General features: G+C 43.1%; 3 protein-coding genes across 6 annotated transcripts in view; all 3 read left to right on the top strand.

Annotated features, from left to right (window-relative positions):
• The window catches only part of LOC139328428 (olfactory receptor class A-like protein 1), a 108,385-nt gene extending 104,953 nt beyond the window's left edge, over positions 1–3,432 (top strand). The window contains exon 2 of the mRNA XM_070958223.1: positions 2,392–3,432. Coding sequence (XP_070814324.1) covers positions 2,403–3,344 — 942 coding nt within the window. The 5' untranslated portion in view covers positions 2,392–2,402 and the 3' untranslated portion in view covers positions 3,345–3,432. The remainder of the gene's footprint in view (positions 1–2,391) is intronic.
• Positions 3,433–4,826: 1,394 nt separating this feature from the next.
• phtf1 (putative homeodomain transcription factor 1) lies at positions 4,827–14,394 on the top strand. The gene is made up of 17 exons (XM_070958257.1): positions 4,827–5,160; positions 5,388–5,506; positions 6,307–6,363; positions 6,457–6,526; positions 6,669–6,827; positions 7,583–7,763; positions 8,025–8,145; positions 8,947–9,141; positions 9,255–9,500; positions 9,796–9,924; positions 10,045–10,314; positions 10,760–10,891; positions 10,999–11,085; positions 11,305–11,460; positions 11,607–11,702; positions 12,472–12,597; positions 13,604–14,394. The coding sequence occupies exons 2-17, from the start codon at positions 5,477–5,479 to the stop codon at positions 13,622–13,624; spliced, it is 2,076 nt and encodes a 691-aa protein (XP_070814358.1). The 5' UTR covers positions 4,827–5,160; positions 5,388–5,476; the 3' UTR covers positions 13,625–14,394.
• Positions 14,395–14,558: 164 nt separating this feature from the next.
• Positions 14,559–24,618, top strand: pfkfb2b (6-phosphofructo-2-kinase/fructose-2,6-biphosphatase 2b). 4 transcript variants are annotated; one of them, XM_070958258.1, is made up of 17 exons: positions 14,559–14,855; positions 15,223–15,378; positions 15,965–16,090; positions 16,529–16,625; positions 18,077–18,143; positions 18,343–18,417; positions 19,097–19,153; positions 19,310–19,434; positions 19,673–19,880; positions 20,134–20,280; positions 20,684–20,788; positions 21,137–21,266; positions 21,352–21,414; positions 21,508–21,572; positions 22,338–22,505; positions 23,679–23,701; positions 24,338–24,618. In XM_070958258.1, the coding sequence occupies exons 2-17, from the start codon at positions 15,294–15,296 to the stop codon at positions 24,405–24,407; spliced, it is 1,611 nt and encodes a 536-aa protein (XP_070814359.1). In that variant the 5' UTR covers positions 14,559–14,855; positions 15,223–15,293; the 3' UTR covers positions 24,408–24,618. The 4 variants fall into 4 exon arrangements, with proteins under 4 accessions (XP_070814359.1, XP_070814360.1, XP_070814361.1 ...); XM_070958259.1 differs by lacking the exon at positions 23,679–23,701; XM_070958260.1 differs by lacking the exon at positions 22,338–22,505 and having other exon boundaries at positions 14,561–14,855.
• Positions 24,619–26,164: the final 1,546 nt, after the last annotated feature.

Genomic DNA, 26,164 nt, shown 5'->3' with positions numbered 1-26,164 from the left:
GCACAGAGTGATGCAAATAAAATACAGGTTAACCAGGATTGTTTTTGTTTGTGTCTTAAACAGTATGACAATGTCTTGTTTCAGTGCAGCTCATTATTATACATGCAAAACCATGAGCTGCCCCATAATCAGAAATACACCATGATGTGTCACATATATTATTATATGTACACAAAAAATAATCAATTCCAAGACCTTGTGCATATAGTTTTTGACTTGACCTGTTTTATACTAGTTATTGTGTATTATTCATAGCTATAACAATATTTGCTCATGTAAAATTCAGATTGAATTAGTGCAATGGGAAAAAACAATTTACATCAGCCATAAACAAAAAAATCTATATATCAAATTTCATGTCAGGGACGAAAAGCCTGGATTTTTTAAACTTGCAATGCAATGTACTGTACATGATGCAATCCCCTGAGGTAGGACATGCTTGAACTTGCCATTTTAATTAGCTCTTTGAACATGTAAACATGCAAAAAAAACACACAGGGAAATAACACATCTGATGATGCTTTATTCCAAAGGCCACTCCCAGGAGAAAACAAGTATCTCAAACAACACTGTTTCAGCACACAGGCCCAGTCTGCATTTTGCAGCTGAGAAAACAGTAATATAGAGCCAAGCAATAGGTTAGAGCTCACATTTACATGTACAATTTATGTGGATACTGCAGGAAAGCAAATTACAAACTTCTGCTGTAGCATACTGTGTGTCAGCACTGAGAGTTAAGAATGTAAATGAATAATGGCTGATTGTCCCTATGCCCCCAATTAGTACAAACATGCATTGTTATACAGCTAATTGTCTTGCTCCTCTGTGTCTTTTAACACACTCCCAGGACATGAAGGAGGAAGAGAGCGCAGGCTAAAGCACCAGCTGCGCATGTAAAAGCCTCTTTATGGCTCATTCAAGGCATCATCAGGCTGCTTCTGCATCAACAATAACCACACACTGTTGTCTCCGCAGGGGTTGTTTAACTCTGTTTTTTTAACTCCACAGGGAAATGGCGTCATAGTATTTCAGAGGATTCGTGAGCGCTGTTTCTGTCTATACAAGCTGACAACTGATATGTAAGTGTAGGAGAATACCACTCAAGTGTAGGATTCAAACGAGATTTCACATATGTTATTCATATGACTTTAGGCAGCTCACTTGCTTTTTATGACGATGAACAGTTTCCCAGCATTAAAGCCTAAAACTAATCTGGAATACTGTGTTGATGTACAGCCTGGAGCACCTTCATTCATATTGAAGAAGCAGGGTGATTTGCAGACTTATATTTATTTAAAGTTAGATATCATGCCTATGCTTCTGTATTCAACTCCAAACCAAGAAATGTAGTAAAAATTTCCAGCTTTCGTGGTTATTTAATGGTTTATTTATTTATTGTGAAGGTGATCAGGATGTCACATATTGACCACTAAAAGTCCATGACGTGATGGGAGGCACAATCCACGGTCTTTGTTGTGCGCAAAGATATTCCAGAGTTTATCTGAATTTAATATGATGCTTGGGCAACCTGAGTTCGATAAATCAATTGGAGATACGGTAAATGGACTTTTCTAGAGCACCGACCAGTCAAAGCTCTTTACATTGCGTTCATACACTGATGGCAGAGGCAGAGGTCAACCCGCTCATCAGGAGCACAAGGAGCTGGAGATTGATCCACCGACCTTCTGATCAGTAGACAACCTGATCTGCCTCCTGAGCCCCAGCCACCCTATGAAAAGTCTTTTTGGCACCAAATTCCCTCTTTGAGTTTCTATGCCTCTGCTGAGGCACAGCAAGGAAACGCATCCTGGGAAGCGAAAAAGACTGATGAGTGAATAAGGCTGTAACTTTGCTGGGTACCAACTTGATCAGACGTCTGAAGCCTCATATTAATAACTTCAGAACTGGACTGTGAATTTTGTCCTCCATGGCCAGTATGAACAGGAGGGGATGATACCGCAAGTGGAAACTGTTCCTACCTTGATATGGGCGTTTGGTTATTGTTTTTTTTTTTAAAAATGTGTGTATCCCTCAGTGGCACAATATTCCCTTTGCGGTGTTTTCGTTCTGAGACCACCTGAGTCAGATTGAGTTTGTTGCTTTAATTTTCCAGACTGTGGGCTGAACTGTAATGTTGGCCAATGATCTCGAAGGGCATCGAAGACTATAAATTGTAATTACACAGGCTATTAAACTGTACTGCACGACAGACTCTATTTTTAATCTGCTGCTTCAGGTGAGCATCATTTTCACTGAAAAACATCCACGAGAAGACGTGATTACATTCAGTCTATCTGGTTATATTGGCTTTCTCTCAAACTCGGAGGATGTTTCTTGTGTGCAGTGTTTCCATAACAGATTTTCTGTCTTCTTTGCAAAGCATGAGGGCAGGCCACGGTGTCATGGATCTGTGTGTGACCATCAAAGGGGTCTCCTTCCTCTTGCAAACAGGTATGGGCATCCTTGGGAACACCGTGGTGCTGCTGGCGTACACCCACATCATTTACACCGAACCCAAGCTCCTGCCTGTGGACATGATCCTGTGCCACCTGGCCTTCGCCAACCTGATGCTGCTCCTGACCCGCTGCTTACCCCAGACCATGACTGTGTTTGGGCTGAGGGACCTGCTGAATGATCCCGGCTGTAAGGTGGTGATCTACGCCTATCGCATCGGCCGGGCTTTGTCGGTCTGCATCACCTGCATGCTCAGTGTGTTCCAGGCAGTGACCATCGCCCCCGCTGGCCCACAGTTATCCAGGTTGAAGCCTGCACTTCCCTCCCTGGTCCTCCCCACCTTTGCAGGACTGTGGCTCCTCAACATGGCCATATGCATCGCAGCCCCGTTCTTCTCTATGGCTCCACGAAATGGTACTGTCCCTGCCTTTACCCTCAACCTGGGCTTCTGTCATGTTGACTTCAGAGACAACCTGTCCTACGTGATCAATGGAGTGGCTCTCTCTGTGAGGGATTTCGCCTTTGTCGCTCTGATGGTCGGCTCAAGCGGTTACATCCTGCTGCTTCTCCACCGCCACAGCCGCCAGGTGAGAGGGATCCGTCGCTCTCAAGGGGGTGGTGCAGAGACCAGGGCGGCCAAAACAGTCGTCACCTTGGTAGTTCTGTACGTGGTCTTCTTCGGGATTGATAATGTGATCTGGATTTACATGCTGACAGTGGCGAAAGTGTCACCAGTGGTGGCTGATATGAGGGTGTTCTTCTCTTCCTGCTATGCCTCTCTCAGCCCTTACTTTATCATTTCCTCCAACAAGAAGGTCAAGGCAAAGATCGTGTGTTCAGCTGAGCAAGACCAGCTGTCAGCAGACAACCAAGAGTCGAGTGACAAATGACTCCTTCTCTATCTTGACAGGCTGTCGACTGACCTGTAAGACAGCAGAGTTGTACTGTCAGACCTTTTCATTTTGAATGCTGGTGCACACATGACTGTCATTCAGCTAAACAATGGACCCTTTAGAGAGTAGAACTAGACAGGACTGTCTTGCTGTGGGGTAACAGGGTTTTCTCATTTATATGTATTTTCATCAAAGTCATAAATATACAGGTGTCTGCACCTGCATCGTGGTTTGTGGTCATTTTTTCTATTCAGACCAAAAAAAAACAAACATTGTCATTGGAGCTGGAACAATAAGTCAATCAGAAAATTAATCTGCATCAATTGTGAGAATTGATTAGTCATTTAAGTCATTTTGCTGAACGTCCCCTTTTTCCAGCTTCTCAGTTGTGATGATTTGCTGCTTTTCTTGGTCTTTTGTGATCATAAACTGATTACCTTTGAGTTTTGGACTGTTGGTGGTCATAAAAAGCAATTTGATGGAGGCTGCAGACACCATTAACAACACCGAGGTTGTGTCCTCAATATTATCTCAGGGAATTTGAGGGTTTTATTTTCCTGTAAAGCCATTTATATTGTACAATTTCATATAGATGTCAAATGGTAAGCTTTTAAACCTTGTTTTAAAAAAGTAAAAATCATTAAATTGTACTGTATAAGGTCAGAAACACCCATTAAATGAGAGTTGGAATATTTTGGCTGGCAGTAGCTCAATCATTGGGGTTTTGGCTTGGGAATCAGAAAGTGTCCAGTTCAATTTCAGCATGCACCATTGGAGGGTGTGCACAGGTGAGTTAAAAAAAAAAAAAAAATCACTGAAGGGCTTCATAAAATTCTTCTTCTTCTTCTTCTTTTTCTTCTATCCAACAGAATTGCATGCCATTGTGAGAAAGGCCTTTAAACAACATTCAGGCAATTGTGCAAGGAGATAGATTGAGGTATATTTTAATCAGATTAGCTCGTTAATACTGAAAATGTAGGGAAGGGGGGAGTGGGGGAGCTAGTAAAAAATATTATGGGGCTGTTGAGGTTGCAGTATCTCTAAAAATCTAAAAAACTTTGTAGATCAAATGGTTAATTGTTAAAGTAACGGGCGGAATAAACAATGGTTAAAATCATTGTTATTCGCAGCCCAGATCATTACATTATGTTTTGTTCACTTTCTCTGGCTCGCGCTGTATTGCTGCGCTCCGATTGGCTGAAATGTTAGGAATAACTTCAGGAAAAAATATTTCGCATGATTTGGCCCGTATGTTGACCTGTCAGGCAGAACTTTTTCTTTACTAGAAAACGGCAATAGTCATCACCGATACTTTTGTGTTTAAACATAAAGCACACATTGTTGAATTAAGTTTTAGAACAATAGAAACGGTTTCTTGTACGTCATTTTAGCCACGGAAAAGACTTTGGACGCCGCCTGACTGAGGGCAAATTTCGCCTGCGAGACCTAGCTCGGGTATTAAAATGTCCATGTTTCAGCACAACAAACCCCGGAAATGGGAAGCGGAAGATTGAGCCAAATGTAAAACAAGAGTGAAGTTAGCAAAGTGCACAATACCTGAAATAGACATATTGGCAACTAGACATGTACGTAAGAAAGACGCGATTTACAAACGTAACATTAACGAATCAGTTTGTACCAAACTGCGTCGAAAAGTGGCATCAAAGCGTGTAGCTAGTAGTTAGCTCTGTCTGACTACAAGACGCTGCAACGCCCCTGAAAGTGTTGACGAAGTATTTTACAATCAGTTTGTGATGATTACTTAAGGTATCTTCCAGTTTCTGCCAAATTGAGCCGTGCTGCCTTGTCTCAGGTAAGTAAGGTTACGTCGGCCTCTTGCTAACGAGCAGCCATTGTTAGCTCGCGTGTGCTTGGTTCCAACGGTTTAGTTTAACGTTAACGGATTTAGTTTCATAACCCAAACACTGAAACGGTTCGTGTACAGACTTCACATTTGGTTTCTTTTGTTAACCCTTGTTCTCAGTTGTATTGCTTTAATGTCAGTGTGTCTGTGCTCCGTTTTTTTGGTTGTTTGTTTAGTGAACAAATCTGGATTTCTGCCCAGTCGTCTCTCTTTCCTGAGCTCTTTGTGAAATGACTGACTTCACGTCGTCCAGCACCTGATCACAATGGCCAGAATAGCCTGGTATCAAGAGAAGGTAAGACACACATTTTATCACCTGCAAAGGTAAAGGGTCCAGTGTTAAGCAGAGTTAAGTTAGCTTGCATGTTTCTGTTTATATCTTCTTATCGTGAACGCCATGTTATATGTCAGTAAATGCAAATAATCTCAGAGAAAAGCCAGCACACACAAGTTCAAGACTGATGTATTGTTGCATTAGTTTATTTGACATTTGGACATTGTTTTTGACCTGCAAAAACCTCTTTTTATGTAATATATGGTTTTCCTGGTTTTGTATCACTGTATACAAACCAGGTAAAGCTGATGAAAACAAAGACTGTATGACCTGTTCAGCAGGTTACCGGATGTGCAAACTAACACGGGGGTTCTTACTAAGACCGTCTCATTGGTGCAAAATTGTGATTCACTGTAACTTTTGAATTAATCTTAAGAGCATTTCATCTGCTTTGCATGAAGGGTCAAATAAGACCTGATGCCAGGCTGTTCAGGTCATGTGTTGGCACGTCTAAAAGCAGTGAAGCACAAAGAAAGTGTCTTCTGCTGCTGCTGAGCTATTAGACGACTGAGTCACGTCTTTAACATTGGAAATGTAATTAATAAGAGTTAAAATAGATCTGCTTTGATGAAAATTTCATTGGTTCATATTCTTTTTTTAAATGCATTCATTTTAATTACCTGGTTTATTTTTTATAGGCTTATATGAATGCATATGTTAAAACACTCTTACATAATAAATATGACCGACCGCAGTTTGACAAAAGGCTGCAAATCCCAATTTGAAGGAGAAGTTTTATTAAAGTTGTGTTTTTGCTGCAGATCGGGGCCTATGATCAACAAGTCTGGGAGAAATCTCTGGAGCAGGCAGATCTAAATGTAAGACACCCACACATCTCTGTAAAGAAGAAGATGTTTGTGTGTTCACGTTCTGCATTACCGCCACATAAATACTTCTTACTGTTCATTCAGGGTTTGGACAGCAAACCAAAGAAGACGGGTCACATCAAACCAGACCTCATCGATGTCGACTTAGTGAGAGGTGAGGATCGACGTGGAGCAGTTCTCCACCTGTTTTCAGTTTGTTTGATAGCAGACACATTCGCAACATCTCCCTGTGCTCTGTTAGTGTCACTTAGGTTTCAGTGAAGCTGTGTAAGAGACTTTGTCATTCCTCCCGTCAGGATCAACTTTCAGCAAAGCCAAACCAGAGAGTCCCTGGACAGCTCTGACTCGGAAAGGTCTGGTCAGAGTGCTGCTGTTCCCCTTCTTCTTCCAGTGGTGGATCCAGGTGACCTCCAAGTCCATCTCCTCATGTATCCTGGTGCTGTACTTCATGCAAGGTTAGCTCACCATTCCTATTCATCCCGGGGCTGTGACTTTCCCTGAGGCTGCCCTGAATTTGAAGATCAATTAAAACACTAACATAATGACCAGAACTAGGGTACAGGTAACACATTGTAAACTGACTCATAATGTGTTGTCTTGACATTATTCATCTTCACAACAGACAAAGATATCATTAAGACGTGTTGAAGAATAGTGATCTGTTCATGAGCCTCTTCTAGAATGCCATTAGCAATCATTTGTGTATTTTAAGAGAATATTTGGAGCTGTAATGAGTTAAGAAACAGGGCGTGCACATCGAGTCCAGGTTGTAAGACTAACTTACAAAGTAGAAAGAGAATCTGCGCACTTTGTAGACTTTGGTTCCTGTTTAAGACAGTTTTATTGCAACAGTTCTATTTTCAGCGTGCAATGTTCTTCAGTTAAAACATTACTGCTGTTGTGAAAATCCTTCGGATGGCTGCTGAAGGGTTTGCATTTTCTCTTTTGACTCTGCTGAGCCATGGAAACACATCAACACACTTGTTAAAAGCCCTGAAAGGAAATAAATGCAGTATATGATTTTTGCCATGCACTCAGTTCAGTATCTCTGTTGGTCTTAGTTTACATTTAATCATGTGCAACAACAAACGTGCAACGCACCACACATGTGCGACACAGAAAGACCTCATTAGTAAGCATGAATTCTGTTATAATGGCTCCCCTAAGACACCGTTTTGTTTGCGATTGCCAAATGTTTTGCTCCCCTCAGTGGCAGCAGTGGTGCTGTACTTGGAGGTCCCTGGGGCGAGTGCCAGCGAGGTGTTTGGCCCCATGTGTCTGATGCTGCTGTTGGGCACCGTGCACTGCCAGATTGTGTCGACTGAGTCCAGCCGGTGGCCCTCGGGCAGTCCAGCTGCCAGCTGCACCACCAGCCCTGCGCGCAGAAGGAGGTGGTTTTCTCATTGTTAGGCACTGCACACTCATTTGCCTTTACCAGCACGCTGTCACCTCTTGGTGCATGCATAAACTCCCAAATTATGCACACAAATAGACCAAAAGACCTTTAATCGACCTAAAGGTACTCTGTGGACTAAAGCCTCTCTGATAATCTCAATAATTCTCTCACTCCTGTGGTTTCAGCTCATTTTGTAATGCCTGCTGTATCTGCAATCTCTTGTCTTTGACTGTTATATTTATTCCATCTCCTTCAGACCAAGGAAGGGCAGAGGGCTGAAAAAATCAGAAGAAAAGAATGACAGCGGGGATACAGAGCAGCAGGGGTCCTGGCAGTTTGAGGAAAGCCAGCGATTGTACAGGAACGAAGAGAGGAGGGTACAGTCACTCATCTCACGAGTCATTATCAGTGCTGTGCTATGAAGCAAAGAAGGAAGTAACATATGTCAGCAGTAAAAGTCATTTTCAGAATTAAAGCAACAACAGTCTGTAAAGTCTCTAAACTGTAGGTCCACAGCCGAAATGTGAGCATTGTGTTGATGTGTAACTGATCAGTAATATGTGTTCTAGTTTGTTTGTTTTACTGTCTCAACATCCGTAGAAAGGCAGATTGATTCTTACGTGAGTTAATCCTAATTTAGCGGACAAATGACACCAATATAGCAAAGATAAAGATGATCGCATGTATCTTGGATACAATCAGTGACCCTCCTCGACTGTGATTGGAGCTTAGAATAAATATTAGAGCCTTTGTTATTGTTGTATTCATTCGAGGGCCGTCGTGTTGTTCGTGTTCATTAGATTATCAGATGGTTGTTTTGTTAATTTCCTGTCGTACAGGATCGTATTCAAAGCTGCTCTCGCCTTAAGGTTTTTAATTCCACTCTGACTGCAGGTTAGTACACAAAATGTGCATTCAGCAGCTTTTTGGTGCACCTATACGTGCATCCAGGTATAACGAAGACTAGCTCTACTGGCCTGGTGTGTAATGTGTGTTTGTATAAATTTGCGTAACTGTCCTCATTTTCATAAGCGATGCCAAAGATGATTGGCGCCTTTACAAATACATCCAACATGACTCGGCTAAAACACAGATGTCATTTGTGAGGTTTGCTCAGCATCACGCATGGTTTGGACTACGTTCTTAAGATGCATGCGTGTCTTGATTTTCTCCCACAGAATGAAAGAAAGTCAGGATTCGGGGCATCTGACGAGCTCTCCAGTGAGGACGAGGAAGGGGTACAACCAGTGGAGGTAACTCATCCAATACCTCATCAAGATCGGCACCCTGCTGCAACCTGGACGTCTGTACCAGTGTCTTCTGTTAGGAAGAGAAACCTGAAGTCCAACCACAAGCCCACATTAAGACCTCAGGTAAACCTTTCTGTTACACCGTGTGCGAGTGAGATGAGACATAAAAGCTGGAGTTGGATGTATACTTTACTTAAGTTGTTCCATTGAAACAACTCTTAACACTCTGAAAACAGGAAGGGAGTGGAGCTTACATCAAGATGAAGCCTCGAGAGGTGGAGCGCCTCAGGCCGAGCGTCAGCTCTCGTCCCGCCTCAGACACCGACGACACGATGTGGGAAGAGCTTCTCCAAGGGCCCGACACCGCCTCCACGGGGAGCAGTGACAGCGAGGGGAACGGGAGGTACACCGCCGGCATGGCGCTCCCACAAACCACCACTCTGAGCAGCGATGATGAGAGCCTGCAGCAGGGAATCACTGGAGTAAGAACAACAGAAACCTTCAGTGCTCCTCTTTCACCGGTCCTGTCTTATCTTGTCTTAAGGAATGTCCTGAATCAACATGTTGGTACATTTTATTCATGGATGTCAGACACTCCTAAAGGGATACAACTTCATGGTGTTCAGACTAATGTTAGTTGTTATAAAGGTATTAGAAACCCCATTTATCTAAAATCCCATGGAAGACTTCACGCAGACTGTGATTTGTCTTCAACCATCTCCTATAATGTCTCACACCACCAGTAAACTGGATATTATTTATTGTGTTTCGTCTCAGAACCAGCTGTCGTGGCTGCAGGCATGCCATCCATCCAAGGACCGTGTCAGTGCCATAATATGGGAGCAGGGCGAGTGTAAGAAAGCAGACATGTCAGTATTGGAGATCAGTGGGATCATCCTCACACGGGTACACATTGTCTTCTTCGTGTTGCATTAATTCTGCGGGTAAAGATTGTTAGAGTTACAGACTTGAGCAGCATTATTCGGGTGTTTTTTAACCCGTGTCTCTCGTGCTTCTCGTTCTCAGGTGAAGCTGGTGGAGCAGGGTATGGGTTACCTTGTGCTCGGAGGGCTGATGACCGCCATCCTGGCGCTGCTTCCCTTTGGTTTCCGCTTGGCTCAGCATCTGGACGTGTCGAGCCTCGGCTCCCTGTCCCTGGCAGAGCTGGCAGAGATGGTGATGGGGCCATCTGATGCTCGGGCCTACGCCTTCTTCTTCATCACCACAGTGCAAAGAGTCTGCCTCATAGGACTGTTCTTCTTCATGATGTGTGTGGCTGAGAGAACGTACAAACAGGTGAGCAATGATTTGAAGCGTTGCTCTTGTGCTTTGCTTTTAGTTACGTCTCTCCATGGGTAATATTTTAAACAAATTTCATGGTTTAGCCTAAAGCTAACTCAGTAACTCGACAATATGATACTTCCTTCTTACATCCCTGAAAGTGCCATGGAAGCTGTTCAAAATTCAAACAGATTCACGATTTTGTTTTGCATTATACATATTTTGGTTTTTTTTCTAACATAACTAAGGTAAGAGACAGAGTAAAAAGAAGTCTAAGGATCAAAGCTCCACACTCATCAGTCCATTTATTCGCTGGTGTTGGCTGGGCCTCCCTCTAGTGGCAGCTAAGAGGTGGTATCTGAAACCTGATCACCCACTCGACTCTTTGCAGGGCTGTTCAATTCTGTCAAGTGCTTCTCTGTGTATCTCTGACCGCGTTTCCCATGTTTCCCTCTATCAGAGACTCTTATTTGCGAAGTACTTCAGCCACCTCACCTCAGCCCGCAAGGCCAAGAAGTCCGAGATCCCTCATTTCAGGCTGAAGAAAGTCCAGAACATAAAGATGTGGTTGTCTCTGCGCTCTTTCCTCAGGGTTTGTATTCTGCTGCTGTAACGCTCCCTTCTTCCTCTCATACTGTGCATTGTTTGTCATCTGCCTGTCTTTGTAATAACGCGTAATTGATTTGCTTTTCACTGCAGAGACGAGGGCCTCAGCGCTCCGTTGACGTCATCGTCTCCACTATCTTCCTGTTAGCGCTGTCCATTTCGTTCATCATTTGTGCGCAGGTCAGTCATATCCGCTGGGAGAGATCTGATCTGCTTAGAGGAAACAGTTTTAATAACCTTGTTCAAATAGTGTGAGTCCTGCACGGAGATGAAATAACAGCGAGGTAGCGACAAAACATATATCCGTCTAATCTTATTACCTGAGTGAAGATTAGCCTTCGTTTTTGTGTAATCTTCATTTTCAAGAGTACAAACACGGTTGCTTTTGCCCTCGCTCAGCTTCTGCACAGCCACAAGACATTCCTAGAGTCTCTGATAAACTGGGAGCTGATGGTGTGGGCCTCCTCCCTCATCCTCTTTCTGTTGCGGCTCGCCACGCTGGGCTCAGAGACCAACTGCAAATACAGCAACTCCTCAGTGCTGCTCACTGAGCAGGTAAGAGCCCGAGTCTGCAGCACGCATGGGTTATTTCTCACAGGGTTCAGCACTATGGGCAACACCATCAGCTTAATGCGGCTTTAAATAAATTATGATGTCTTTATTGTGCAGTTTACCGCATGTGAACCTCTTCTCGGTTGCAGATCAATTTGTATCTTAAGATGGAGAAAAAGCCCAATAAGAAAGAGGAGCTCAATATAGTGAACAACGTTTTGAAGCTAGCTACAAAGCTGATGAAGGTAAGCAAACAGCTCCTTTGTTTCACAGAGTGGCTTCATCTGAATTACTTTGCTTTGCAGTGTACTGTAAATCACCAGCAGAGCCAAAACCTTCACTCGTGGCAGTTTTTAAAGTTTTTACAATCGTTTTCCTCCAGATCTTAAACCGAATCTTTTAATAAAGAGAATTCACTGATGCGTTGTGTCAAACCACTGTGTATACTTGACTGCACACTGCAGCTACACACAGCATTCAACAGCCACATTTAAGTCATTTGACTGTTTTGAGTGAAACAGTCTGAAGCAGGATTTGAATGTCTCAAACACATTTTTAAGACATTAAACAAAAACTGACTTACAAGTTTGAAACACTGCCCAAATGTTAGAATATAACATATCATAGCATTTGAATTACTGTTGCTTCATCCTGTTGGCCTTGTTGAAAACAGCCACTGATAGCTGATATCGGTCAGTTAAAACTCTGCGTGGCTTCAGGGTGAAGACACTGACCATGAACTGCAGTGTTGCCACTTTGTGTCCGGTTATGGACCTTTTGCTGCGTTCCTCATTTCCAGTCATATTTCCTCTGGTATTATCTAATGTTCAAGGATTGAATCGCCTGCTGTGTGTCACTGCAGACATCTAAAATGAATTTGATTGTATTCTAACTCAATTGTTTTATTTCTAGTGGAGGCTCAATGGAGCTATTTTTGTCTCTCTGGCTTCGGCCCTGTCCTCGCCTTGAGGTACGGGTGCTCAAACAACATTATATTCCCTCTGACCTCCCCAGGAGCTGGATACTCCGTTCAGACTGCTGGGTCTGACCGTCAACCCTCTGATCTACAACATCACCAGAGTGGTCATCCTGTCCGCCGTGTCTGCTGTGGTCAGCGACCTGTTGGGCTTCAACATCAGAGTGAGAGTCTTTCTGCTAAATGTGAACATTGCAGCGCTTTGGTTTCTAATGGTGCAAGAAGACAGAAAAGAACAGAAGAGAAGACGCTTTGCTCATCACTTAAAGCACTGCGAGAGCGTTTGATTAATGTCTTCTTTTCTGGGCTTAGAGACTACAAACATGGGTATTTACCAATCAGTTGCATCATGGGAAATGTAGGATGCAGTGATTTTGATGGTCAGCTTTAAAACTCATGCTAACTCTACTTCAGCTGCTTCAGTGTGGACCGTGCTGTAATAAAACAATGAAGTGGCATTTACATGCAAATGATGAAAAATTAAATTTCTAGTTGCATTTTATATAGATTGCTCTTGGTGTTGCAGTATAGAAATATCTTATAATTCTTCTTGCTGCGGTCATGGACATCTGTAAGATATGTGGGCATGTAAACAGTGCAAGATGTGACTGATGAAGAGGATGATGGAGAGTGCTTTTCGAGTGGTTAGCAGGCAGTGCCTTTATTTACTCAGTGTGTTCTGACAAGCACCAAAGTGCTCTTAATGAAGGCAGGAAATACCGTAAGTTCAAAAGACTCATATCTGTGTGAAGCGTGTGGAAGTGGAGTCCGGAGGCTGTTAGCTTAGCTTAGCAGAAACACTGGAAGCAGATGGAAACAGCTAGCTTGGCTGCACCTCTAACCACCACTCATACTTTTAACATTTCTGTTTGTGCGTGGATTAAACAAAAGAGATGTTTATCTTTAGAGCTCTGGGCCCATGTCATTTCAAACTTTGAGCAGTTTTTATGCTAACCTGAGCTAATTGCCTCCTGGCTCCAGCTCCATATTTATTGCACAGACATGAGACTGGTATCGATCAAAGAACACCAATGAGCAGACTCCTCAAAATGCTCCACAGCTGCTGATGCTGGATTTGGACCTGTGATGATGTGTTGTGACATGACGATGATCTTCTTTTTTTTTTCTCTCTCTCTAATCAAAGTTTGATCTCTTCTGCTTAATTTCCAGCTGTGGAAAATCAAGCCTTAATGTGAAAACGGCAAACCACTAACAGTCGGACACTGGAGAGCAGGAGCTCCCCTCGTCTGCTGTAGACAGCCTCTCATCCACAAAAAAAAGTGCAAACCTACTGACAGTGCAGTCATTGTCTGTGCCTTCCAACTGAAACTTCTGTCTTGAGTTTCATCTGTCACTCACAAGCCTGGGATGCTCTGACAATGGCTCACGCACCATTACCGGCTCCTCAGCCGGTGTGCCAACAGTTTCCATCAGCCGCGCCACTAAACCAGTGCCTAACCTTTGACCCTTGAATGTTCCTCAGAATGTGGTTGAATATAGCGGGAGGTTGAAGTCTGAGATCATTTCAGGTGTCTGTGGCATCCAGATTTCCTCATGTGTCTTGTACAGATGTGTGGACACTGTGTGAACATGTAAATAAGTTAAATGCAGACGATGATGTAGATAGTTTAAGTCTTATTCGCTGATTTTTCTCATCAGTTCATTAGTACAGTAAACTGTAAAAGAAGCTCCTATGTGCTATGTAAAGCCAATAAATCAAATCAAATGGGCGGCATCTGTATGAAATGAAACATCACGGGACTCAACTTTCAGCCTTTTGTACTATTTAAGGAGGAAACATTGTGATTGTAAGTGGGCTTTATTTATTTGGGGTTGTGTCTCAGCGCTTAAACTTGTAATGGTACCTGTAAGTCATGACTCGGACCACGATCTGCCTTTTGTACTGAGGACCATTGTTGAATAAAGTAAAATAAAAAAGCTATGCAAAGTGTTATGCTCAGAGCAAATGATTGATGGAGGTGAATAAATGTTTTTCATCCGTGGCATCACTTCTGTCCTCTCTCTCTCTCTCTCTCTCTCTCTCTCTCTCTCTCTCTCTCTCTCTCTCTCTCTCTCTCTCTCTCTCTCTCTATTCCCCCCCCCCCCCCCCCCCCCCCCCCCCCCCACGCGCCTCCTCCTCTGCAGGGCCCTTCATGTGCATTTTGCTCTCAGGGCTTTTCAGTTAACGGTATCGCTCTGTGTCTTAACGTTGATCTATTATCAACGTTACGGTAGGGGGGAAAAATGACGTAGAGGCACACCTCCGGCTTGGAAGGACACCAACCGGCTGAGGAGGCACCTCGGCACCAAGGACAGGCCGACCAGACCGGCTCCTCCGGCCGCAGCGGCAGGCGCAGTCTCCCGCTCCTGCAGAGACGGAGGTGTTCTGTCGGGCAGGACTCTTCATTCACCTTTCGAGCAGGTAAAAGAAAGCAGTGAACACGATGCTGTTTGAAACGCTCCCTGTATGGATTATGTCTGAGGAGGATTATTTTATGAATTTTCATGTCTGATCTAGTGTCGCATGAACTCAGTCACCTCGGTTAGAGATGAAATCACTGCTTGCCTTCCACATATGCGCCTTTAAACACAGTGCGCTCAGCCAAGCGGTTTTTTTTTTAAACAGATGATGTGGCAGAGCCTTTCATCTTAATCCTGCTCTTCTGGTTTGCATCCTCGGACGTTACCAGGGATACTTAAAACCGAAGATATTTTTAGAAAAGCCACAGCTTTGCGTGCAGGAATCTGTTTTATCAGAGTTACATGTGTGCGTGATTCCTCTGTTTCAGCCCAGCTTGGACAATGCCCTTCTGAGAGAGAGAGAGAGAGAGAGAGGGAGAGAGAGAGAGCTGATTTCAACATGTCAAGCACTCAGATAGACAATGGCTCTGCAAACTCAGCAGAAGCTAAGAAAACAGACCTGAGGATGAATGAGAAGAAATGCTGTAAGTAAAGTCCAAGTTTCCCCATAATTAGATCTGAGCATGTTCTTCTGCGTGACTGCTTTGAGCGCCTGCAGGTGCGCTTGTAACACAACACCTTGTGGTCTTCACTCTGTGGTGGATCACAGCTCGTTCTGAATCACCTCTCTGGAGGGCTCCGGCCTGCGAAAGGCAGCAGTGAAAAAGTGAATCTCTGCAGGCAAAAGAAGAAAATAGTGTGTGATGTCTTCTGTGGTTTCTGCTGTTCTTTAAGAAAATTGCTTTTCTCTCCCAGGACGTTTCTTCTAATTTCTTCAGACCCTGCCTATGACCCCAGTCCAGAGATGATATTTATGTCTAAAGAGACAATTATTTTTGTCCAGCACACACATGGCCTAGTTATTAGATTGCCTTAATCCTGGAAGGATGGCAACAAAATGCACTTAAGATGCAGTATTTCCATTGGTTGACATGGTTACATTGAAATACAGCCTGACCTTCCAGGACACAGTGCATTTACTTCTATTTTAATTAACTTCCCTGCTTCTTATGCAGCCTTTTTTGTTATCTTTTTGTCTATTAATGTGCTTGATAAATGTCTCCTGTGTAGCGTGGGCTTCCTATATGACTAATTCTCCAACAATGATCGTGATGATCGGCCTGCCTGCAAGAGGGAAGACCTACATGTCAAAGAAACTCACGCGGTACCTCAACTGGATCGGAGTCCCAACCAAAGGTGGGACATGACAAAGACCTGCTTCCCTTCTGAGTATCTTTCAATTTACATCAATATTTTAAATCAAATTTCATCTAAATTGCATTCAAACTAAAGCGACAGACAAGTCTTTTGTCACCCTGCAGAAGAAAGAGCTAATCAGAGTATTAAGACTGCTGAAATGTTGATTACAGGTGATATGTACCGTTTTTGACTTTCAGATACTTTCCAATGACGGTCTAAACATTCTCTCTATTGTTGTGTGCAGCGATTGCCTCCTCCTCCTCACCCCATATGACATGTACATTTTAATGTATGTACTGTATGTCCAAGCATCTCAGAACAGGAGACTAAATTTAGCATCAGTTCTGTTGTGAAATTAGTAATGGCTTATAAAAACTACCTCGGGTGACTCCTCACGAGCGCAGCGAATATTAATGTCATGTGTTCTTTTTGCAGTGTTTAACTTAGGCGTGTACCGCAGAGAGGCTGTGAGAGCTTACAAGTCCTATGATTTCTTCCGCCACGACAATGAGGAGGCAATGAAAATAAGGAAGTAAGTATGCAATTTTGTTCAGTCATTACACATAACTTATATAACCTGAGTATAACATTTCCTCCACTCAACACGGGTCTGTTTGGTATTCTGCAGCCCCCACTGCTGCATCAGTGACTAAGCTGTTTTTTTGGCCAACAGTCGATATTCAGCCGGGGTCAGCACAGCATTCGTGCTGCCTTAAAATGACACTGATCTGCGCTTTATGTGCGCACACAGACACACATGACCAAGGGTCACCACCAAATTCTTGTGGCTGCTCATTTGTATTCGGATCAACTGTAAATCACTGCCGATTTCACCAGAAAAATCTCATAACTGCCTCTTTCCCTCATGGTCTCAACCAGCAGTCGTAATTCAAATGGTGTTTGCAGTTCATGGCTATCTTGAAAATGTGACAGACTGTTCACCGCATCCCGGTGCTGAATTGTGACCTAGATATTAAACAAGCTGCTGCTGTCACTCTGAAGCCGACGCAAGCCCTCCAGGGTGTTACATGGGTTTCCAACCTGGGTCAAACAGCAGCTGTGAATAATTCTGAGAGTTTATCTTTTTGCTGCTGGAGTTAAAGGAAGGATTTGACATTTTGTGAAATGCGTGTTTTTTCTGGTCAGACGGGTATGATTAACCGCATCAAGCAGCACTCGATCATCCCAAATCTGCCCCACTGAGTTAAAGCAACAGTTTGACACCACTCTCTCGTCCTATAAAGCTACTGCCAGCTTCCTGTTAGCTTAGCTTAGCATTAAAGCTGGAGACCGGGGAAATGTGATAGCCTGGCTCTGTCCAGAGGCAACAAAATCCACCTATCAGCACCTCCAGAGCTCAGAGTCAGTCTACCTGTTTCCCTGTTTCCAGTGTTAATGCGAAGCTCAGCTAACCGTCCCCTGGCTGTAGCTTCATATTTATCCTACAGATGTGAGAGTGGTATCGATCTTTAGGTCTAACTCTTGGCAAGAAAACGAATAAGCGCATTCCCAATGTTTCAAACTCTATCTGAATGGGACAAAGTGGTGTTATTCTGTTCAGTAAATCCCACCGATCTGCCCTCCAGGTTGATTTAATCAACCCCCAGGATATGACATTTCTGTCCAAAGAGCAGTGAAATCATAAAAGCTGTGCATTCTCTGTGGTTAGACCCTCCCAAGAAGTGTGGTTTGAGATAACTTTCAACTCAGATACCATGGATGAGTGCTTTAACACAGTATTAGATTAGTAGATAGTAGATTACAGGAGTAGATTACAGGTCTATTTGAGTTAACAAATAAATAAATACTAGAAATCTAAATGATACCTACAGTATAATAGTAATACTTTCAGAGTTTTCCTTGTCATTTATTAATCATATGCAGCTCACATTCAGAGTAAACTTGAGTGATTGTGGATTTTGGTGAATGGGAGCAGACTGAGGCTCATAGCGAGGCCTGTTTGTTGACTCCTGTCTCCCACAGGCAGTGTGCTCTGGTCGCTCTGCAGGACGTGAAGGCGTACCTGACGGCGGAGGGAGGACAGATCGCAGTGAGTCCTCTCTCTCTGCCATTCTGTCCATCTGTCTCTCTGCCTGCCTGTGTCTCAGCGCTGGCTCATTTCCATAAGCTTTAAAACACCCAGAACGGAACTTAATCCTAAACTGTCCCACAAACATTTTACCATAAGCACACACACATCATGCTTGGGAAATATTTTTACTTTTCGTCCCTCGTGTTCCTTTTATCAGGTGTTTGATGCAACAAACACAACAAGAGAACGGCGAGACCTCATTCTGGCGTTTGTGAAGGAGAACGCGTTCAAGGTAAGGCTGGCTGAATTAAATTATTTTAGCTGTTCCCTCTTGGGCCTTGGTGGAAACTGAACTTCAATGTTTAAACACCGTGTGCATGGAGCAGTTTCCTGGACTTGGAGCGCAAAGCTTTTGCTGCCCTGCGGCCACATGTGGCTACAAGATAATAGCACATTAAATTAGACCTTCATCAACCAAGATCATGTGAGTCAGCAGCTTTTAAGATATCAAGTGGTGTAACAGAAATACAAGCGTAAAAGTTCTCAGTAGTATCAGTTAAGCACTGATTGATTTGATTTAGAAATGCTCTTACAGGTGTCCTGTGGAGTCTATGATTTGATGCATTTCCTCCTCCTGATCACATTACACATTCTTGCTGCCAGTTTCATGCTATTCCGCCTATCGGCAGTTCTTTCCAGTAATGCACCAGTAAACAAAGCAATGCACCAGGAAATGTAGAGAAGAAGACGACCGGCTAGCAAACATGGACATAGGCCAGCTTCAGAATATTCAAGAAAATCAGATGTGCAAGGAAATGCACTCATTTTGAATGTAAACATAACTCTGGTTGCTTGCAAGAAACCTCCACAGGTTACCCTTAATAAGACGGTTTGTCACTGTGTTGATTCAACGGACAGTTTCATGGATCGTTTGCACATGTTGACCTTCCGAGGTGCCCTTTTTCCAACAGGTGTTCTTTGTGGAGTCCGTGTGTGACGACCCAGAGGTCATTGCTGCTAATATTCTGGTATGATCTTATGTCACCAACGAGACTTTAACGATTGACTGTGACCTCTTGTCCAGGTCAAACCCGTAATCTATTAATATTCGCACTATCTGCAGTGTTATATAAGGACCATCGCGCTCGCTCACATTGTTTGAATGTGCTGAATACCTGTGACAGGAAGTGAAAGTGTCCAGTCCGGACTACCCTGAGCGGCACAGAGAGAGGGTCATGGACGACTTCCTCAAACGAATCGAGTGCTACAAGGTTACGTACCAACCGTTAGATCCTGACGATTACGACAAGTGAGAACTCATCGAATCCTACTCCTTCTATTTAAGAGTTAATACTATTTACAATTTTAAAACTATGAATTACAAGATAATTCCTGTAAAACTCATTTTAAAAACGTACTTTTCTAACATTGTTAGCATCTTGTGTTTGAGTTTGTGAAATTACATTTGCAGTTCAGAAAATGAACACTAGATGGTGGCAGTGAACAGCCATATTTGATTCACCTGCATGACTCATTGGCACCTGCAGGGACCTCTCTTTCATCAAGGTGGTGAACGTGGGCCGGCGCTTCCTGGTGAACCGGGTGCAGGACTACATCCAGAGTAAGATCGTCTACTACCTCATGAACATCCATGTGCACTCTCACTCCATCTACCTGTGTCGGCACGGAGAGAGCAACCACAACGTTGAAGGCCGCATCGGAGGAGACTCTGGGCTTTCTCCCCGAGGGAGGCAGGTGCGATGGCTCAGCTTCTCTTTTGTAATCCTCATTTTATGAACTGCAAAGCCGGCGTCTTCTGAAAACCCAATTACGAACCTCTCTCAGGGAGATAGCTCAGTGGGATAAGGTGTACTTAACTGCGATATTAAGAACACCTGTCATGACCTTTATCACACTTAATCCTCTCTTTTACTTCTTGTCTCTGGCCACTGAGCATGAATCTATTGAAATAGAATAGAATATTGTCTCCGTCTCTCTCACACCCCAGTTCGCCCACGCCCTGCGAGATTTCATTGAGGAGCACAAACTGTCAGATTTGAAGGTGTGGACGAGCCAGCTGAGGAGAACCATCCAGACAGCGGAGGAGCTGCGGGTTCCTTACGAACAGTGGAAGATACTCAACGAGATTGATGCTGTCAGTGCCCTGTCATCTAACCTCCCACGTTTTACAGTTCTAAGAATCACTAGATTCACAGAGCTGTCGTGCAGATCGACAGAAACTGTATTCTTCTGAGACACCTTGGGTTAGCGGGGGGAAAGAAAAGACAGAGAAGCAAAAGGTTTCAGAAGATATTGGTCACAGAACAGAAAACATTCGTCAGTGCAAGGAGAGAAGTTATATTAAAAGCCTTTATTCAGCCGTGCATATTTGTTCAAGCTCACAGGGTCTTCATCAGGACAGAAATTTTAGAGACAGACCATATTTAAATCAGTCAGTCGTGTCTTCTTGGCATTGAGTTGTTGTCTTTATTGTGTGCAGCGGACCTTTTCGCTCGTGCCTGTGACAGTAATTCAGATGCTCTGCTGTCCTTGTTCAGGGTGTGTGTGAGGAGATGACTTACGAGATGATCCAGAACACATTCCCAGAGGAGTTTGCTTTGAGGGACCAGGACAAGTACCACTATCGCTATCCAGGAGGAGAGGTGACCTGACACACTGCCTCCATCCCGCACTTTCTCACTTCAGTGAAAATCAAGTTATTAATCTTGTGATCATTCACATGGGGTATTATGTATATGCTAGAAGACACATCAGGAGCAAAATACGCAGTCAGTGCCAATGCCGATTTCTACGGTGGAACTGCAGTGGATTCAACTGCTGCTTAAACAGAACAGAGCCATTGATAATGTTATTAGTGACACCTGTGCTTTTCCTGCTATGACAGTGAAAGTGTCTGCTGTGAAAGGCGGTGGTTTAATCCGGCACTTCACAGCTCTCACCTGTTGCTGTTACAAGTAGCGAGGGTAAAACAGCCTCTTCTCTTTTTCCAGTCCTACCAAGACCTTGTTCAACGTTTGGAGCCGGTCATCATGGAGTTAGAGAGACAAGGCAACGTGCTGGTCATCTGCCACCAGGCTGTGATGCGCTGTCTGCTGGCTTACTTCCTGGACAAGGGCGCAGGTCAGAAAAGCACAATGTCACACACACAGATGAGATCACGCCAACAGATGATAAGGTGTTGTATCCTCTCGTCTTCATCCCACAGAAGATCTGCCGTACATGAAATGTCCGCTGCACACGGTCCTCAAGCTGACCCCTGTTGCATACGGTAGGTCTTCAGACAAAGCTCTGTCCACGAGACTGACTTTTGTCTCGTCATTTGCATGTCTTACTCCAGTGTATTCTGTCGTTTATCTTCCAGGTTGTAAAGTGGAAATGTTCTATCTCAATGTGGAGGCAGTAAACACACACCGAGACCGGCCTCTTGTAAGTCTGGAGCTGAAAATTCACATAAATGTGTTTTCAACATTGTTGCATTGAAGCCTCCAATGTGATCATATATGCAGAATGTGTTTGCTGTTTACTTACACAGTAATAATTTTAAACATATCAGTGAATCTCACCGTCTGATCCGAAGTCTAATAGACTCTTTGTCTTGTTTGTTGTGTCTGTTAGCTGAATGCGATCACATTCATCCTGTGTTTGAGGCTTTGCTTCCTTGACTTCCCTCTCTTATACCCCTGTTTTGTTTCGCCCCTTTTATCTTTAATCTTTAATTAATCAGTCTGGCCTGAGCTGTGAGCTAATGAATGCTGTCAGTTGTTAATTTGGTATTATTTCACCCTGATGGAGGCGATGGCTGATCATGCTACTTTGCTTGGCTGATCTAATCGTTATCGTTGCTCTGGTTGCATCCCAATATTATGATTATGTGTACGTTATGAAAGACTGCTGTATATGAGCTGTTGGCCCCATTTTGAAATGTTTTTCCTTTTCCCTTTGTACCGTTTTGTATCTTGATGGAAACAGATTTCTTTCTGCTGTGTAATCAGCTCATTGTTTAGTGTTGTGTGGTGGAATGGCGTGGTTGAAACGGTCACTGAAAACGGCTTCAGTCGTCTCACCTGTCGCTGTGGATCCATGTGGAGAGGGCGGCTTGTTTGATTGGCTCTGTCTGGTCAGGTGTCCCCCGGTGTTGTGTGTTCCCTGATCTTTTTTCCTTAACACTTGCGGTATTTCATCTCCTACCAGGGTAAAATCCCGAAGGACTCTGCTCTCATACATCGGCGGAATAGTTACACTCCCTTGTCCAGTCACGACCAGGTCAAGCGTCCCAGGCTCTACAGCGCGGGCAACCAGCCCTGGCTGCCGCTCGCCCCCACCCCATCAGCTCTGATGCCAGAGGGACGGCAAAGCCAAGTTAGTGCCAGAGTTACAGGCTCCCCCTCTACAGCCCTGATTCCAGAAAAGCTGGGTCACTGTGTAAAACATGAATAAAACAGAATCATTTCAAACGTTTAACTTTATTTTCTGAAGTGTTTCTGAGCCCATGTAGTAATATCCTTTATCCAATCATGTGTTCACAAAGTGGTGAACCTCGCTCCATCCTGAACGGCTGAGCCTTTCCAGGACGCCCCTTTCATACCCAGTCATGATACTCTCGCCTGTTACCAATCAACCTGTTTACCTGTGGAATGATCCAAACAGGTGTTTTTGGAGCGTTCCACATCTTTCCCAGTCTTTAGCTGCTCCTGTCCCAACGTGTTTGAAACATGCTGCTGCATCAGATTCAGAATAAGCAGATATTTACAAAAATCCGTGAAGCTGATGAGCTCAAACATTAAAGATATTGTCTTTGCACTTTTTACAATTGAGTTTATTTCCAAAAAGATTGAAGAACTCACCACATTCTGTTTTATTTAAGTTTAACACTGCGTCCCAACTTTTTTGGAATCTGGGTTGTAAATCAGTCACTCGTCAACTGTGATCAGTCACCTCCCACCACAGTTGTAACCCTGTGTTTGGCATTCCCCCGCCCCAGTTTGGGATCCTCTCGATGATTTGGTGTGTGTGTGTTGAAAGTGACGTACATGGAATCCATCTCTCTGTCTTCTCTCTCGGGGCATGTGTCGGATCTTCAGTGGGTTGCTCTCCTCCTCTTGTGCCTGTGTCTGTCTCAACAAAGTCAGGGGTTTGTCTTGCATGACCTCTGCTTCACCACTGGGCTGTCTCCAGCTTGAATATGCAGACCAGCATGCCGACTTTTTGCAGAGATACAAAAGACACACAAACATCAAAGACATCTCTTACTATAGTTTGTTACACGTAGTAATGAACACATTATTAGCTCTGAAAGATGCTATGGTGGTGTTTCCATTTTTTTTTAATTCAACTAAATTTGAGAGCAATTTGAGAAACTCATAAACATAAATGACAGATTTCAAACTTGGGAAAAAAGTGAAAATTTAAAAATGCATATTCATATTTGTACGTGTATTTGTTGGCCTTGTCTTGTGGGTACAGTGCTTCAGCTCCTCTCCACATTTCTATCTATCTCTCTCTTTCTCCATTTCCTTCAAATCTGCCTTACAGCCTCGGATAGGAAGCGGCCGTCTGTGAGTATCTTGGAGACTGAGTAAACCAGCCCTTCATTTTCTTTCCCATAATTCAACTCATGTCATAGTAACCCATGTCAATGTGTTATCACAGTGGTGTACTTTTATGGCTTTCGATCTTTGGGTTTCTGTAACCTTCCATCACCTTTGCACTTTAGTCATAACAAAAGCTGCTGGTGGCTTTGTTCATCTTATCAAGGACACTATCAGACACTGATTCTGTGGTAGTTTCATAACTGGCTGCAACAGTGAAATGGACTTCAATAAAACTCCTTGATGACAGTATTTGTTAGACAGCTACATATTTATCAAAGGGAAAATAATATAGCTGCTGTACAGATGTTGAATCTAAGAAACCTGATGGTATTTGAGTACTGATTTGCTAATTATTACAGAAAATGAAGTGTGTTGGATTATGATTTGGAGCCAGTCCGGGTCAAAATGTGATTAATAATTAATCACATCTTGAGAAGCTAAAGGAGAGTCTTTTTACTAAACTTCCCATGATGACCTAATTTTTCAAATAGGAACTTAAGACTCCCGGGCCTCCCGCGAAGCCATTAGTTTCCTGGAATAGGATTTGCTGCTGTGAGGCGTTAATTTGTGAGAGTCAGTGATATTCTCTTTGTCTTGAAGGAGTCCCTGTGCGAAGGAATCGACTTTGACAGCCCCGAAGAAACTAGTGGCTGTGTCCGCTTCTGAGTGAAGACGAAAGCGTCTTTCTTCGTGCCACAAAGCGCATTCTTGGAAACGACGGTCTGATTAAATGTAGGATGAAGTCAAATCACAGCTGTGGCATTTTGAACGATCTCAACCTCTCTGTGTAACTTTGCTCTGCATGTTGAGGCTTTGAACCGGAAGCCTTATTATTAGTATGAGAAACACTTCTGCATGTGCACCAAAATCAATCCACCAACGAACATACTGTATTTCACAACTGGCAATGAATCCTCTGTAAATACTGCAATGCCTTACTAGAACTAGCTCCTCTGTATTCTCCTCTGAATGTAACCAAGTTCTGCATTATGATGAAAACCAATTTTCACTACTGCAAATAGAACACGTTATAAAGTAGATGCAGTAAAAATATTTTTATAATACAAATCCAACATACAATCAATCTGCAGTTGTGATTCAGTAAGCCATCATCTCTTATGTCTTATGTTACTGATTTGGCATAGATTTGAGAAAACGTATGTACTGTATATTCTGAAGCAAATTAAAACACTGTATTGAGTTTCTTTCTTCTATTTTGGAGGTATTATAGGTTTTATGTCTTGTTAGAAAACACCACAGTGCTGGACATACTGCATACCAGCAGCAGATCACGAAACATAAGTATTTTTCTGTCAACAGCCTACTGTATTAAGATGGTGTTATCTTTCACAACGGATTAAATGTTCATCTGTTAATCCACTGTTCTTCTGGCCAGTGTAAATGACATTTTGCCACAAAAACATGATATGTTGGTTGTATGTTAGCTGTTTCTTAGCTCTTGTGTTCATGCTATCATACTGGCCAAGCATTTGTTTTCATGACTTCAGACAAATTTATCTTTACTGCTGAAATTTTTCACACACAAAATCCTTTGATTTTATTCAATAGCAGACAGTGGTACAAGTTTCGTTCTATGACTATGTAATGCTTGATGTTCATAAGTCAAAGCAGCCTACTTGTGCCTTTTTAGAAGAGAATAAAAGTGAATTTTGAAGTGACATTTTTTCCCACTGATATGTAGGAGACACACAGGTCTCTGCAGCACATACAAATGGAGTGATTTTATGGTATTTTATTGTGTGTGACCCTCATTTAATTGTTCCTTGTTTCATGTAAAGTTGTCTCAAAATTATTAAAGAACTCAGTGAAACATGAAGAATCTGCTCTGCTTGATAAATTTCAGGCCTCAGTTTTTAGAAGAGGGATAAAATGACAGGAATTATAGTTTATTATTAGGGGACAGAAAGGTATGGGGCAGGCGGTCTGGCGTCATCCTCCTTTATGCTTCGCTGTACCTGGAGTAAAAACCTCAACACACAATTTAACTACTAGAAACTTCTAGAAAATAACGAGTTTAGGTCTCATATCAGAATGAGTGTTTTTTATTTTCTGGGTTTAAAAACTGATCATTTGGAAAAGAGGCCCACAGTTCACCCATTAATAAAAATGTAAATATTATTCGTAAGATCATTTAATATTTGTATAATAGCGACAGCGCCATCTTTCTGACGTTTAGCTTGGAGCGTCTAGGGCTTATGGGAAATGTAGTTCGTTATATGCCGCTAAAAACATAAACATTAAATTAACAACAATCTAAGCGGGGCTTTTAAAAAAAACTACAGGCCTTATCTAAACATATGAAGCGAACTACATGGCATGACATGAAGCTTTGTTCCGAGGAAGAATACTGAGCTATTTGCGTAGTTACAAATGTGTTTGAATGAGGTTGGCTTATTACTCACTTCG

The sequence above is a fragment of the Chaetodon trifascialis genome, chromosome 3 (assembly GCF_039877785.1).
Source record: "Chaetodon trifascialis isolate fChaTrf1 chromosome 3, fChaTrf1.hap1, whole genome shotgun sequence".
Classification (NCBI taxonomy): Eukaryota; Metazoa; Chordata; class Actinopteri; order Chaetodontiformes; family Chaetodontidae; genus Chaetodon; species Chaetodon trifascialis.
This window is presented reverse-complemented; position numbering and strand designations above follow the sequence as displayed.